This window comes from Monodelphis domestica, chromosome 5 (assembly GCF_027887165.1).
Source record: "Monodelphis domestica isolate mMonDom1 chromosome 5, mMonDom1.pri, whole genome shotgun sequence".
Classification (NCBI taxonomy): domain Eukaryota; kingdom Metazoa; phylum Chordata; class Mammalia; order Didelphimorphia; family Didelphidae; genus Monodelphis; species Monodelphis domestica.
The window spans coordinates 1,795,489-1,811,794 of NC_077231.1; the positions used below are offsets into that span (position 1 = coordinate 1,795,489).

The 16,306-nt window shown below is 44.8% G+C and overlaps 1 protein-coding gene and 1 pseudogene across 6 annotated transcripts in view; both read left to right on the top strand.

The window, feature by feature from the left end:
- Nucleotides 1-16,306, top strand: part of FGD4 (FYVE, RhoGEF and PH domain containing 4) — a 195,045-nt gene that overhangs the window by 109,470 nt on the left and 69,269 nt on the right. For 5 of the 6 annotated variants that reach the window (XR_008911933.1, XR_001624618.2, XM_001377269.5 and 2 more), the window contains exon 2: nt 5,876-6,037. Coding sequence is in view for 2 of the 6 variants with exons in the window: in XM_001377269.5 (XP_001377306.3) it covers nt 5,876-6,037 (162 nt within the window). In the remaining 4 variants the exon portion in view is untranslated. The remainder of the gene's footprint in view (nt 1-5,875; nt 6,038-16,306) is intronic. The other variant, XM_056797377.1, reaches the window with a different exon arrangement.
- On the top strand, nt 12,051-14,969 carry LOC100616995 (dnaJ homolog subfamily A member 1-like; annotated as a pseudogene).

Consider the following 16,306-nt stretch of genomic DNA (forward strand, 5'->3'; position numbering starts at 1 on the left):
CTTAAGTTGGGGGAATTTTCCAAACACAAAAATGCAGCATTGCTATACATAATGTAGATAATTCAACCGGCCACACACAAACTACTCAGCCTGCCCCTTTTGATGGTGAGCAGAAGGGCACACTTGGCCAATGCTCTGGGCAAGACATCCTTTATTTTTCATTCATTATTACTATCTTATAAACCCTTCCCTTCCATCTTGGAGTCAATACTGTGTATTGGTTCCAAGGCAGAAGAGTGGTAAGGGCTAGGCAATGGGGTTAAGGGACTTGCCCAGGGTACCCAGCTGGCAAGTATCTGAAGCAGATTTGAACCCAGGACCTCTCCTGTCTCTGGGCCTGATACCATCTGCTGAGCCACCCAGCTACCCCCAAGATATTTATGAACAGGGACACGCTGTCTGCTAACCAAGGGAGCCTGCATTTGTGCCAAAGATCCTGAGCAAGGGCTCACAGTGCCTTTTAAAGCTGGGTTTGTCTTGCTTCCGATTGGCCACACAAGACATGATTTGGACCCCTTTGCAAATGAAAGGAGACCTGGATTGGTAGTCATTCTTCCCATTTGTAGCTCCTTCCCATTACTTCCTTGAATAAGAATTCTCTGCCCCTGGGAAAGGGGGCTGTGGCTGACTTCCTCTGCTTGGGACAGCTACCACTAGCAGTCTGGGCCGGAAAAACACAAGCTGGTTCCATCCGGTTTCCTTGGTTCTGTTTCCCCTTGGAGACCAACTTACTCCAAATCTTGACTGGGAAGGAGAGACGCCAGAGTGGCCCTGGGGGAAGACTTGAGCTCAAACTGGCATCTGTTTCGTGGTGTAAACAAGCCCAGGAGGGTCTGGGACTCTGTGTCCCTCCTCATGTACTCACACCCTTCGGAAAGGGCCTGAGGAAGTGGATGGATCCCAGAGAAATATTGGTTCTACCACCCACGTTTCCATCTCCATTTTACTCACTGTAATCTGAGTCTGTCCCGTCCTTGTACCTCCAGTCCGCGTTCTTCCCCTTTATGCATTTGGTGTTCTGGTCAGGTCCGAGGCTCTCTCCACAGCACCCCCTTGCTGCCCTTTATATGTGTGTGCGTGTGTGCGCACACGTGTGTAGAGATTGTGATTTCGCAGGTATTTTCCCAGATGAGGAAGTCTTCTCTCTTTCCAAGGTAATTTAGCATGTTCTACACCACTTTAGAATGCGAGGATTTCCTGTGGTCCCTCAGGGGCTAAATGACTTGTCCTGGGTCACCCAGAAGGTGTATGTCAAAGGGGAGGAATGACATCTAGACCTTCCTATCTCCGAGGCTGCTCTGCCACATTGTGTGTGGTGTGTGTGTGTGTGTGAGTGTGTGTGAGTGTGTACGTGCGCACACATACACACACTATAATTGTAGGCGCATGCATGTATTCTATTGGCATATATTGGCATTCATGGGCACATGCACATATATGACGACCTTTGTGTTGGGGTTTTGCTCATTTTTGCTCCCAGAAAAGTCAGGAGTAGAGTGACCAGCAGTCACAGCCCAGCCTTTTAAGCCACCTTCTTCTCTGGTGTGTTCATTGGAACCTTTTTGCTCCCCATTCACATTACTAAATGAAAGTCGGGCACCTAAAAACAAGAAGCTCAGGCCCGGGCTTGGAGGCAGAGCCTTGGGTCCGAGGCTGGGCAAATACACGACCACTCTGCCCTTCGGTTTCCTTAGGTGTCACAGGACAAGGTTGGATGAGGTCATTGGTGCCCAGTTCAAATGGAACCAGCTCCCGGGTGGTGCGGTACGTTGACTTAACTTAACGTGATGTTGTTCATATTTACTTTGTGAGACATTTTCCAGCTATGTTTTAGTCTGCCTCTGGCTGGGAATTTGGTACTTGTGGATTAGATGACCCCTAATTCCAGATGGAGTATTATATTCTCAGATTAAAAGTTACGAGAGGCCGTGTGGTACGATACAGGAGCATTGCGGATATTAGTTCAAATCCTCCTGCTCACAGTTGTTCCCTGTATAGGGGTAAGAGATTCCCAGAAGCTCTCTGAGCCTTGATTCCCTCTTCTGTCAAGTGACTGGGTTAGGAGTGGCTGCCCTCGGGCATCTTTTTCCAGGTCAGTATCAGGATCTTAAGGGAATTATGGCTGCTTTTTGTCCCTTCAAGACTCAGTTCTTGATATCTCTTGTCCACCAGACCAGGAAGGCAATGCTCTAACAGCCTCCACACAGGCATGCACAGGATTCCACACAGACAAGCTCTGAGACTCTGGGGAACATGCGCCTCGAAAGGAGATTTTCCAAGAACCTGGAGAACTTGGCATCCTATATACCCCAAGTTTGGGGGAATAAAGGACGGGAAGGACAACTGATCGGCTTACATGGGAGGATTCTAGCCTGGGAGAAGCCTAGATACAATGGGAGAAACTTTTAAGACAGAGTACTTAAGATTTTATCATAATTCTATCTAGGCTGAGATCAGCGAAGGTTTATTGTGCAGTCTGGGAGTTCCCTAAAGGCAAATCTGGGAGTCCTGTAAAACAAGGTCATCACTACACATGAATCACAACAGATAGTTTGAAAAAGTATTTTTAGAATGAGAAGTTGCGCTGCTGGGACAGCTATGCCAAAAGCTCATCAGATGGGCACATTTCTAAGAAATGTGCTCTTGGGAAGCTGTGTTTGTTCTAGGTAGTATCCCAGCTTTTTGTCATCTCGGAATATTGTACAATTGAGTAGAGAGGGCTGGTATCCTTTTTGCTACCACTGGTAAAAGACATTGAATAAAGAATTACTGAGTGTGTTAGCAGAGAAGAAGAAACAAAACATTCTTTCCAGCCTGGGACACTTGTGATTCTTTTTAAAGCCCTTCTGTCGGGCGACTCGAACATTTGGGGGTCCTGGAGGGGTGAGGAGGATGACACGCGTCTGGAGGGCCACGGAAGCTGTTCAGTCAGAGGCAAAGTTAGCATTTTATAAGGCAACGTTACATAAACTGAAGGATTAAGTAATCCTTTTACATAGACAATGGTTAGTAATGATTTACAATTTTAATACAATGTCTTAGTTTACCTCACTGAAGTTTAGACGGAGTTTTCTATAGGATAATAATTCAGTATGTCAGTGTGTAACCGTCTAACCGAGTTTCTCATAGAATTCTTGTACCAGTGATTTCTTGGAAGGACATTTAGTATTTGGGAAGGAATTGGATTAAGAACTCATGCTTGGGGGGGGGTGTATGAAGGAAAAAAAGATAAAAGGGGGTGTTTTATTAATAAGGGAGAAAATTCCCTGAGTTCCAACAACCTCCTGCTCTCCCAACGTGGAATCGTTCCATTTATAGACCATTCCCACATCGGGATGTAAAGAGAATGGAACCCTGGGGATAGCAGGGAATACAGTTTTTTAAAAACACATGGGGGGGGGGCGCGGCGGGGTGACATGTCTGACTACTATGTTATGGCTGTGATTTTACTGGGGCCTGTTCTCACTATTGGGGGCTACACCCTCCCATTCTGTCTTAGAGTTGATACTGTGGGTTCGTTCCAAAGCAGAAGAGGGTCACCCAGCTAGGAAGTATCTGAGGTCAGATTTGAACCTAGGTCCTTCCAACTCTAAGCTTGGCTCTTTTTAGCCATCCACTTGCTGAAAAGTAATTATTCCTGTATTCCTAGTAGGGAAAAATATTGGAACTATATGAATTCTAGTCTTTGGGTTTTCCTATCTTGTAAATGTTGAGGATTTTCTTAAGTCTCCAGCATTTACTTCCTGCCTGACCCTTACAACTTCTGGCTCTTTGGAGAAACGCTTTCAAATGCTGGCTCTTATTTACTTTTTCCATTTGAATCCCCATTGCTCAGCACATGATGGACACAAAGAACACACTTGACAGGCAATTTTTTTCATTCATTTGTTCATATGGATGAAACAATTTAACTGGCAACAATCAAGAACTGCAAATGTAGGAGATTGGAAGAATGATCGTGCCTTCCACATGTAACTGTTGCCCAGGGGTGGCCAGCACACTTGAGCTCTCTTCACTTACCCCTGCCAGCGGGTCTAGAGTTCCTGGATATGGCCCAGCATGGTGGATCTTGAGATTCAAACTCGCTCAGGGTCCTGTGAAAGTAATACAGTGCTGGGTAGGTCAGTGTGCCACTGTAACTCCTGAATCCTCATCGGTGAGCTTTTCTAAACACCACCAGTCACATGAAACCATTAGTTCTCAAACAGAAAAGATTGTACTGGGCGATAAGGCAATAGCAGAAGTTATTATAACTGCGTAGATATTCACGATGAGCAAATTCAGTAATAATGAAAATATCAGAGTCCACACATAAACTGGAGTCGTACTCTTCCACCAATGGGGGATAGATAACGGGAACACATTTCCAGAAACTTAGCAGGGAGGCACATGAATGAGAATAACCCATGTTCTTGGGGCAGTCTGCAAGTCTTGCTGCCTCTGGGCTCTTTAGAAATAATTTATCGCCCCTGAAGACGCCACTCTGCTAGCTGCAGCAACCCTTCTGGTCCTAACTGCCTTCCTGTTGTCCTTTAATTCTCTTTTCCTTTGATGCAGCAATAAGATTTTTTTAAACCCTTACCTTCTGTCTTAGAATCAATGCTGTGTAGATCTTTTAACTGATGATCACTCTTTTTTTCCTAATTAAATTTTTTTTCATTTACATGTAGAAATATTCTCGACAATTGTTTTCTTGACATTTGGGGGTTTCGATTTCCTCTCCTTTCTCCCCTCCCTCGCCCCATGCAGTGAGTAGTCTGATATAGGTTATACCTATACTTTCACTGTAATACATATTTCCTTATTGCTCACGTTATGATAGAAGACATATCTCACATGTACAGTTATCCCAGACCACATAAAGTTATTGTGGCATCAAGGAAGATCAAAACAAAGATGACAACAAAGACAAAATGGCTACTTCCAATGGGTCAAAGAAGAAACGTGAATTTGTTCTAGGTAGGCCCAAAAAGAATTCCTAGGAGAGCTCAAAAAGAATTTGAAAAGTTAAAGAAGTAAAGGAATAATTGGGTAAAGAAATGAGAATGATTCAAGAAAATCATTTTTAAAAGGGTTAACACTAGTGCAAATATTAATAATATGGAAATAGGTCTGGATCAATGACACATGTAAAACCCAGTAGAATTGCTCTTAGGCTATGGGAAGGGGGTGAGAGGAGGGGATGGAAAGAACATGATTCGTGTAACCATTGAAAAATATTCTAGGGGGAAGCTGGGTAGCTTAGTGGATTGAGAGCCAGGCCTAGAGATGGGAGGTCCTGGGTTCCAATCTGGCCTCAGACACTTCCCAGCTGTGTGACCCTGGGCAAGTTACATGACCCCCATAGCCCAGCCCTTACCACTCTTCTGCCTTGGAGCCAATACACAGTATCAATTCTAAGATGGAAGATAAGGGTTTAAAAAAAAAGGTAAACTGAAAAGAGAAATCATAAGGAATTCAAAAAGATTAAACTGTTTATATTCCTACATGGGAAGATGTGTCTTCGAGCCATGACACGTCCCATCCAATCTTCTGTTGTCTGACACATTATGCCAGCCGCCAAGTGTCCTTTACCGTTTTCTTTGAATTTTCCCCCAAAGTGGGTGGTGTTTTTTATTTAGCATAAAATATTAGGATGCAATTTTTTTAGGTCTTATGAACACTTGGATCGTTACTCTGGGATGGAATCTTCATGAGGGAAAGTTCTTTGTTAAACATAGATAGATTTCTAGTTTTGTGACCTGCTGTGTCCTAATAACATCGGAGTCTGGTATTTGTACCATGGCTATGTTTTGATTAGAATGGGAGAAGAATACTGTACAAATGTGTATGATGCTAACACCATTCATCATCCCTTTTTCCCGTAATTCCTCAGGCAGCAGTTCCTGTCCAAAGATCCTTGTAGTTTCATCTCCTTGCCCATCGAGCAAGACAGACGCATCAGTTCATCAGAATGTATGTGATGAGGCTCAGGGAATAAATGGAAAAGCACCAGTTAAAGCGTCCGCCTCTTCAGCTGCACATCCAAAGCCACAAGGTAAGTTCCCGTCTGGCTTGTGCTTTGGGTAGGTAAGTTTGTTTTGTTTGGGGTCTGAAAGTGTTATTTCACGAACATGCTAACTTCCAGCGAAGAAACTCCCTTTACTGATGTAAATTGGAAACTTGCCTGCAACTTCAGTCTCAGCCAGTGTCTGTCAAAATTAAGCCCACGTCCTCCTGCCTCTCTCCTCTACACCGTGCTGCCTGGGTAGATTTCCTTGGGAAAAAGAGGCCGAAGCAGCGCCGCGCCGCTTGGCGAGTGTCCGCCATTAAACTGTCACATAGTGTTCGAAGGTAAGATTAAGGTGTCACCTGGTTTTAATCCTGATTGGTGCATTCGTTTGAGTTGTGATTTGCAAGCTCTCAGGTGGTCTGCAAAACTGATTATTCTGAGAAAGTTGAAATCTGGTTGTCTCACTTTCTGCAGCTTCAGGTATCTGCCTGGGGAAGGAGGGAGGCAGGAAAGGGGTTGTGCCTGGATGGGGGTGGGGGGTCAGTGAAGGGTTCAGGGACAGGTCGAAGCCCAGACCTAGTCTCGAGGGCGGACAGATGGAAGACAGGCACCCCAGCACTTGGGCAGGTGGAGGAGGGAATGAAGCAGAGGTCCCTCTCGGCACTTGGCTTCCTCCCATGGCAGCAGTCTACTGTGGTCTCACTTTTGCTTTCAGTTAGAGGGTTTTGTTGTTTTGTTTTAAGGGGGATTGGAAGCTGGTGGCAAGAAACGGCCGATGTTAAATGTTCTGTGTAAGCAAGCGTTTGCACCTCGGAAATTGGTGAATGCTATAAATCAAGATTTGATTCTTTGATTCTGTTGATTGTTATACTTGAGAACGTGAGGGGGAAAATGTTCATAAAGGTAATTGAACTTCAAAGTATCTCATGCATAGCCTTTTTTCCTCCAGGGAGCTGGTTGTTAAACTTTTCCAGTAAAACCCGCGTTAGATCTGTCAGCTTCTTGATGTACATAGAGATCCCAACATCTTGATTTGAACTTTCTTCATTTAAATTCTAAAAAGGGCAAAGAAGTAAAATTTCCCCCCACAAGTATTAGAGAAATAATGACCACAGGTCTGTTTGACTTTAGAAGCATAAGTTTCAGTGCCTTCTATTAGTAACACAGTAGCACCTCATTTTACGAGAATACGTGAATTCAGGTATGTGTGATTGTTCGTCTTTTTTGTAAAGTAAAAATGTGAATGTTTCTGTACTAAATCCGTGCCATTTTCCCAAGTGGCATAAAGCGTCAGTAGTTTACCCAGTCCTACTCATTTTTGCATTAGGAGGAGTCATTACATTGTTTTGCACCAAACGTTACCTCCCGCATCAATCTTTGCCCAGAATTCTCTCTTTCAACAAGTCATGTCCTCTTCAGGGCAGTGCTTCCCTTTGTTTCATGAATGCTCTTCAGCTATTAATAATGACCCCAAATTAAAAGAGATGGGCTGCTGGTAGCTCTGAGAAGCCCAAGAAAACTTGGATGGTGCCTAGGAATTCGTAGAAGAAATGCCGATTAAATAGTGGAGTTCGCTGTTAAGCACAATTTTCTACTCACGGAAAGAGTCTCCAAACGTACGGGTCGTGTAACACGACGTCCTACTGTAATCAGTCCAATAACAAGCATGTATTTATTAAGTGCCTACTGTGGATTGAGCCTTGTTTGACCCTGAAGATGCAAACACAGAAATCAAATAATCTTTCCCTTCAAGAAGCTTGAATTTGAAAGAAAGAAAAAGGAAGAGAAAGAAAAAGAAAGGAAAAGAGGGGGGGGGGAGAGAGTGAAAAAGAAAGGGAGGGAGGGAAGGAATTGGGCATCCAAATAAAAACTGGATCTACTCTGGTGGAGGCTTTCCTTTCCTCATGCCTTGATTCTTGCAATAGCTTGTTTGCAGATCTGCCTACCTTAAGTTTGGCCCCACTCTAATCTCTTCTCCATTTGGTCACAAAAATGGTTGAGGTCTGATCACGTCACCCACACACACTCCTCTCTGTCTGTCTCTCTCCCCCTCCCCCCAAAGCTTTTCCATTGTCCACTAGACAGTGCAAGTGCTCTTTCTCATTCTAACCAAACCTTTTCTTCTTCCACCGGACCCCAGGCACATGCTCTTAATCCAGTGAAACTGGCTTCCTGCTTTTTCTGTGGACCAGAAAGGCCCATCTCTCAGCCCAGGGCATGTTCTCCAGCCATCTTCCATTCCTGGAATGCTCTCCTTCCTCTGCCCTGACCGCCAACCTCCCAGGCTTCCTTCCAATCCCTCCTCAAGTCCTGCCTAATGTCTACATGCTCACCCTCCCTCCAAGGGCCGGGGCTGTCCTCCGCCGGGCCCCCTCCCCACCCCTGGCTAGTACCGAGCAGACACTGATAACATCTTGGTGTTGAACCTGTGATTTCACCTGTGTAGGAAGCTCGCAACAAGTCCCTCACTGAGCAGAGCAGCACTTTCTCTGCTAGTCTTGGAGCATATGAGCCTGCGGGTGGTTCAGGGTTTTCCCCAGGATCAGAGGATTGGAGACTAGATTTCAACCAAGATCCTCTGTATTTTCTACTACTCTGGCCAGCTCTGTCTGCTGTTCCTTAATGGCAAAATGCACAAAAAGGCATTGAATGTGATTTCAGGGACGGGTCACGGAGGAAATCTGCAAAGACCTCCTGGAGCAGGAGGCACTCGAGCTGATTGTGGAAGGCCACTGGGGGTTCTGATGCTGGGGAAGCTCGGCCCAACGTCGCGGAGGACGTCCATCTGTAGAAATAAGACTCAATCATGGCTTCCTTCAGAGTTAGGATAGGAGTTTTCCATCAGAAATTAGTGTGTCTACAGATACTTGAGTTGGGATTGGAGACGGAAGCCGTTTTTGTTCAATGCTCCGTCATGTTTCAAAAAGAGCTCTACGATTTTAGAAAAGAGTCTTCGTCGCGCCAGTCTTAGTCGTCCTACCTAAAGACTTTTCTCTCGCTCAGCATTTTTATTTTAGATGTGTAATATTAAATGGGCCGATTTCCCCAAACGTTGCCCAGACTCTTAAACCTGATTGTTCTTGTGTCTTTTTCAGCCTTTCTTCTACCCCAGACCTCACCTTTCAGAGCTGCGTTCTTTCTACTAACGTGCACGTGTTGTCCTTTGTCCAGAACGGAAGGCATCTTCTTACCTTTTGAAAGAGTAAATTATTGGGGTCGAACAGTTCATCTCTGTCTGTCTGTCTGTCTCTCTGTCTGTCTGTCCATCTATGTGTTGCGCCACCCAGAAAGCGCATTTGACTTGAAGCCATTCTACATAGCACAGTTTTAATTATGGGTTTATTAAATGCACAAACATTCAGATTGCATTGTTGTTTTCCTCTGCGGTGGGCTCTCCTAATGAGAACGCCCTGACAACCCTCCCATCCCATTTCTTGTAGACTTGGTCCAGCACCGCCTTGGACGAGCTCGTCCTCTTCTGTAAAATGGGAGTCATCATGCTTAGAGCACCTCCCCAGGGTTGTGAAATAGAGCCCGGCAGTCTTTACTTACAGGATGATTTCTGAGTTCTATTTGAAATGACAAAGAACCCGAAGCACTAGCAGTTGTAGTGAGGCAGGAGACAGCGGACGCATCGGCAAGAGGAACGGGCATCGCTGATAGATGATAGCCAGCGCTTTGGTCGCGGCACAAGCGTTCAGAAAGGGTTTGCCGATTTGACCTCATTTTCTGTGCATCTTCGTTTAGCCTGGATGCGGGGGTTGGGCTTAAAGTCCCTGTTGTATAAGTGAGGAAACAGAGACCGAGGTAGACTGGAGCATCTCCAGCAACTCCTGTGAAGGAGGCTTCATCATTATTCTGCCGGCCGTGGAAAATGAGGTCCAAGGAGCAAAAGCCGCAGAAAAGCAGATTTGGGCTCTGCCTCCGGGAAGAGCATCTGTTGATTGGGGCTCTTTCAGAGGGAACCAGGAGCGGGGAGGTCGCTGGTTCCCCCGAAGGGAGGTCTTGAAACAAGTCCTACCTCAACATTGCTTAGCCATGTTGTAAAGGAGGTTCTTGTTCCCGTCACATAGATTGGCACTTCCTGGGTGCCACTAGAGCGGCACTTCCTGGGTGGCTTCCAAGCAGAAGACAGGAGGCCCAGAGCCAGGAAGATCTGACTTGAGATTCTGCCTCAGGCACTTATTAACTGCATAACCCTTCCCAGCCTTGGTTTCTTTATCTGTAAAATGAGGATAATATTGGCCTGACCTCCACGGATTTTTAGGAGGATGCAGTGAGTTAATGTATGTAAAGCACTTTGCAAATTGTAATGTATAGTAATATTTTATATATTGTATATAATGTAACACATGATGTATAACAGTGTATAATGATTAATGTATGATAGTGTAACTTCTTCTAGGAGGGAGTGGCCCGTTCTTGCATTAGATTCTTTTTGTTATTATATTACACACAGACACGCCTCCCTAGTAATTGTGTCCTCTGGTGTTTTCGCTTGTTTCTGGGGACCATCTCTGATGGACAAGCCACGTGGGGGTGCCTTTACAGAAGGTGGGAGGCCTCGAGAATGTCCCGCACAAGTTGCAGGGAGTGGAGGCGTCGGCTTGGAAGGGGAGACGCCCTGAGGACCGTCGGCACCCTCCGAAGGGTCTGGGGAAGGGGCGGCGTGGAGAATGGCTGTGTGGCCGGGGCCACCCTCAGGGCTTCCCGGGTGTCTCTCATTTGAGCTCACAGAAACTGGGGCAGAGCCCCCTCTTCTCTCCTTCACACTCAACGGAGAGAAGACACCAAACAAGACGCCCCCCACCACGAGGATCCTGGGAAGTGGAAGAAAAAGCCCCAGCGCGTCGCCTTTGCAGTCCCATCAGAGTAGGGAGATGGACGGGTCTGCGGGCTTTGGTAAGAGGCCCCTGGGGGCTCCTGGACTGGGCTGGATCGCTTGGCCGTCCGCTAACCCTTCCGGGTGGCAGATCCAGGATGGCCTGGTGAAGGCGGCCGAAGGGCCCCGTCGGGGGTTTCCTGTGCGGCAAGGCCGCTCTACGTCCACAAGCGAGCAGTAGACTGGGGGGCGGATCCTAGGAGCAGAGCAGAGACTAGCCCAGGGTGAGCCCCACAGCGGCATAAGTGGGGCAGCCACTCCAGTCCAAAGGGGAGCCTCCAGCTCGGTCTCCCTGCTTGTGTTTGAGACCACCCCCAGAGGGACAGTCAGCCAAGGCCTTACTTGAACCCGAAGCTGGGTTGGGATTGGCAGACTTCAGGGGGAGCCGACTTTGCCTGGATCACCTCGCGGGAAGCCCGAGCTCGTGGGTGCCCACTCCGAGCGGCTGCTGGGAGACTCGCCCAGCCCAGCGCTCAGTGCCCCAGCAAAGCTGCAGAAGAGCTCTCGCCAGTGCGCACAGCCCAGCACGTGTGGAGCCGACTCGAGGACTCATCCGGAACAAACCCTTCTAGACCGAGTCATTCTGCAGCAGCAAACTCAGGACATGAGTGGCTGAGATAGCTCCTCTCTTCTAGCTATGCAAGAAAAACAGAATGAAGATTCACACCGGCAACACCGCTCCTGGGTCTATATCCCAGAGTGAATTTTTAAAAGGGGGGGAAAGAACCTACTTAGTCAAATATATTTGTAGCTCTTTGTGGTGGCCAAAAATTGGAAAATGAGGGGATGCCCTTCAATTGGGGAATGGCTGAACACATTGTGGTATATGTTGGTGATGGAATACTATAGTGCTCAAAGGAATGATAAAGTGGAGGGACTCCATGTGAACTGGGACGACCTTCAGGAACTGATGCAGAGTGAGAGGAGCAGAACCAGGAGAACATGGTACACAGAGACAGCAATATTGTATGATGGTCATCTGTGAAAACTTGACTACTCTCAACTATGCAATGATCTGAGACAGTCCTGAAAGGCTTATGATACAGAATACTGACCACCTCCAGAGAAAGAATTGATTGACTCATGTTTCACGTCAATGTATTTATGGGTCTATTGGGGGGGGGGGGTTGTTATGTACGAGAGTGCTCTTATGGCAGTGACCAATATGGAAGTGTGTTTTACATGATGATAAAATTAAATTAAATTTAAAAAATTAAATTAAAATGATTATTAAAAGTGGGAAGAAAGTAAATTATAACTTGGAAAAAGAGGTACAAAACCTTACTTAAGAAAATAATTCCTAAGAAATTAGAATTGACTAGGAGCTAATGACTTCATGAGACATCAAGAAATATCAAAACAGTCAAACAAAACATTCCAAATTGGTTATGTCCAAAAATGTATTATCTCAGTCTGTATCTTGAATCCATCACCTCTTTGCCAAGAGGTAACCAACGAGTTTCATACCTAATCAGTCCTCTGGAGTTGTGGTTAACCATTGCATTAATCAGAGTTCAGAAATCTTTTTTTTGTTTGTTTTTTTTTAAACCCTCACCTTCCGTCTTGGAGTCAATACTGTGTATTGGCTCCAAGGCAGAAGAGTGGTCAGGGCTAGGCAATGGGGGTTAAATGACTTGCCCAGGGTCACCCAGCTGGGAAGTATCTGAGGTCAGATTTGAACCCAGGACCTCCCATCTCTAGGCCTGGCTCTCAATTCACTGAGCTACCCAGCTGCCCCAGAGTTCAGAAATCTTTTAAAGTTGTTTGCCTTTACAGTGTTGTTGATGTTGAATAAGTTTTCTTTTGGTTCTGCTCACTTGGCTCTACATTGAGTCAGAATGACTTCCCTTTGAACATCTTCCCTTTCTTTTAAACCATTCACTTCATCATTTCTTATGAGACAATAAAATTCTATCATATTCATCTTTGTTGCCTTTGTTCAGCCTTTATTCAAGTGACAGGTCAAAGAGTGTGGGCCGTCTAGTGGCTTTTTTAGGCATAATTCCAAATGTATTTTCCAGTATGGCTAGATCAACTCCCAAGATCCACCAGCAATGCATCAATATGCCTATTTTTCTAGAGTCCCTTTAAGAGTTGTCATTTACTTTTTTTTCATCTGCCAATATGATTGGCTAGGAGATGAAACCTCAAATTGGCATTCATTTGTCATTTCTTTAATTAGTGATTTGGAAATTTTTTTCTTATGACTGCCAATGGCTTGGATTCCATCCTATGAAAAACTGTCTATTCATGCCTTTTGATAATTATTTTAATTGGAAACCGCATTGGTTCTATGTAATAGGTGCTCAACTGTTTGTTGCATTAATGAGTTCTTTGGGCAAGAACATTTTTTATGAAGCCCTGGTGAAATTTGAGTTCATTTCCTGGGGAAGTTCTGAAATGGCTCATTAAAGAACAAGAAATAGTGAGAGGAAGAGCCACCTCAACTTTGTTCAAAAGAAAGCATGCCATATGACATTTCCCTTTTTTCAGGATCCTCTCCGGGAAGGAAGGGGAAGCATACCAGTGCGTGTTGGAGCCAAAAGCATTTTTAAAATCGCCCTAACTCCTCAGGGATACACCGAATGCCCCAGCTGTATCTTAGAATTACACACGTAGGGAACTTTCCAGAAAACTTGGCGAGAAGTGGAGGGTAGCAGCTGCTGCTGCCTGAGCTCTGCGCCCAAGACCTCGCCCCACTCCCCCCATCTTCTCTTTCTTCCACTTGCTCCCCCAACATCCCAACCGGCTCCTGGGCGGTCCCCTTTCACCCCACCCCGAACGTGGGCATTTTGACACCCGGCGTGCTGCGAGCGTTGCTCCCCGGCTATAGAAAAGGGTGAAGGAAACAACTTATTATGATGTTTTGGGAGTAAAACCCAATGAATGCCTCCCAGGAAGAACTAAAAAAGGCATATAGAAAACTAGTCTTGAAATACCACCCAGGCAAGAATCCAAATGAAGGTGAAAAGTTCAAACAGATTTCTCAAGCTTAAGAAGTGCTTTCTGATGCAAAGAAGAGAGGCTTATATGGCAAAGGTGGAGAACAAGCCATAAAAGAGGGTGGTTCTGGTGGTGGCTTTGGTTCTCCATTGGATATCTTTGATATGTTTTTTGGAGGAGGTGGAAGAATGCAAAGGGAACGTAGAGGTAAACATGTTGTCGGTGACCTTAGAAGATCTATATGATGGTGCAACAAGAAAACTGGCTTTGCAAAAGAGTGTAATTTGTGATCAATGTGAAGGACGGGGTGGTAAGAAAGGAGCTGTCGAATGCTGTCCCAATTGTAGAGGTGCTGGAATGCAAGTAAGACTTCATCAGATGAGACCTGGAATGGTTCAGCAAATTCAATCAGTTTGCATGGAATGCCAAGGGCATGGGGAACGAATCTGCCCTAAAGACAGCTGTAAAAGCTGTAATGGAAGGGAAATTGTTCGAGAGAAAAAATTCTGGAGGGTCATATTGACAAGGGCATGAAAGATGGTCAGAAGATAACATTGCACGGTGAAGGTGACCAGGAGCCAGGACTTGAGCCGGAGGATATTATCATTGTTTTGGATCAGAAGGACGATCCTATATTTACACGTCAGGGTGAGGACCCTTTCATGTGTAAGGCTATCCAGTTGGTTGAAGCATTGTGTGGTTTGCAGAAACCAATATCAACTCTTGATAGTAGAACTATAGTCATTACTTCCCATCCTGCTCAGATTGTCAAACACGGAGACATCAAATGTGTACTGATTGCCTATTTATCGCCGACCTTATGAGAAAGGGATTCTCATAATTGAATTTAAGGTACACTTCCCAGAGAATGGCTTTCTTTCATTGGATAAGCTATCTTTATTGGAAAAGTTACTGCCTGAAAGAAAGGAAGTGGAGGAGACTGAAGAAATGGATCCGGTAGAACTGGGGGCCTTTGACCCATCTCAAGAAAGAAGGCGCCATTACAATGGGGAAGCTGATGAGGATGATGAGCATCATCCCAGAGGTGGTGTTCAGTGTCAAACCTCTTAATGGGGGGCCAGTGAATACTCTTCATTGTAATGCTGGCTTTTGTATGCAATAGTGAATGAGTGAAGGACTACAATCATCTTACGCTCCCTACCAGCTATTGTTTGGGTTGTAATAAAAATAAAATCAGTAATGCTGACTTTGCAATTTATGGTGTTGAGCGTGCAAGATAATTATTATTTCCTTATGGCAAAGAAGCCTCAGAGCATTTTGTTCATGACTGGTACTTTTTTGTTTCAATGTGTATATGCAGTGGCTTAGACTGAGGTTTGATTCTTGATTGACTAACTGCACACACGCATTTATAATTGTTAAGCTCTGAAATTAAAATTTTGTACTGGATTCACCATCAGAAAACTTTAATATGCCAATGTTTTGTTCTGTATGGTTGCTTGTCCTGTTGGGATTTGTTGTGCTGCTTCTGCGTCTGCTGTATTGCCTGGGCATTGTCTGCATTTAACAATAGTTCTGATGACATGTGGTATACCAAGGTCAATTTAAACCCTGTTCTTTCGGAAAGTATTTAGTTTGCAGGTTACTCTCTCTAGATTTAGGGTTTGAGAATAATTTTCTTTCTGTTTTTGCCATTTTTTAAATGCGAATCAAAACCAGCCCTACCTCTGACTATTCACTGTACCAGGAATCCTGATATTACTGTTGGGCGTTGCTTGGGGAACTAAACTGGGGTTGGAGATGGGACTCTGCGTACAGGGAACCCAGGGTGATAGCCATCTGTCTAATTTTGCTCTTACTAATCTACTACATTAACTAGTTTAATGTTTTACCAGATTACAAACAAGAAAGGGTCCTTCCTGTGTAGTAAATATGAGGTGAGAGCCACTAATTCTAAGTTTTCTTTTGTTATGCTTAGGCTAGCTGTTTGTAGCTTGACCAGATTATAAGCTGTAAATGCTTCTTTGAAGGATTTCTATTGCCATCAGCAAGATCATATGAACAATCTGTAAATAGTAGAAACTAAGTCACGTGGGCATCTTTACAACATTCGCACTTAGCAGATCTTTCAGGAGAAACCTGGTTGGCAAATAAAAGTTTCTTTAGGATGATATGTAGATACTTAATATCGGGCCTGTTCAAGTAAGAAAACTCCAAAAGTACACAGAACTTTACATTCAACTGCTTATTAAGAATGAAGAGTTAAACTACAATAAATATAAACAATAACTTAAAAAAAGAATTACCTACATATCTCCTTTGTCTTGTACTATGTGCAAAAATGTGTATATAGCAGACACTTTAGTGTTTCTTTATTTGAATTGAAGTATCATTATGCCAATTTTCCAAAAGAGGGAACTGCCCAATACTCCATATTCCCCAAAACAAACCAATCCAAATCCTGCTTATTAACTCCTGAGTTTAAAAAAGGTTCCAGGTGGAATGGCTGTGGGCAACTAGGTAGCACA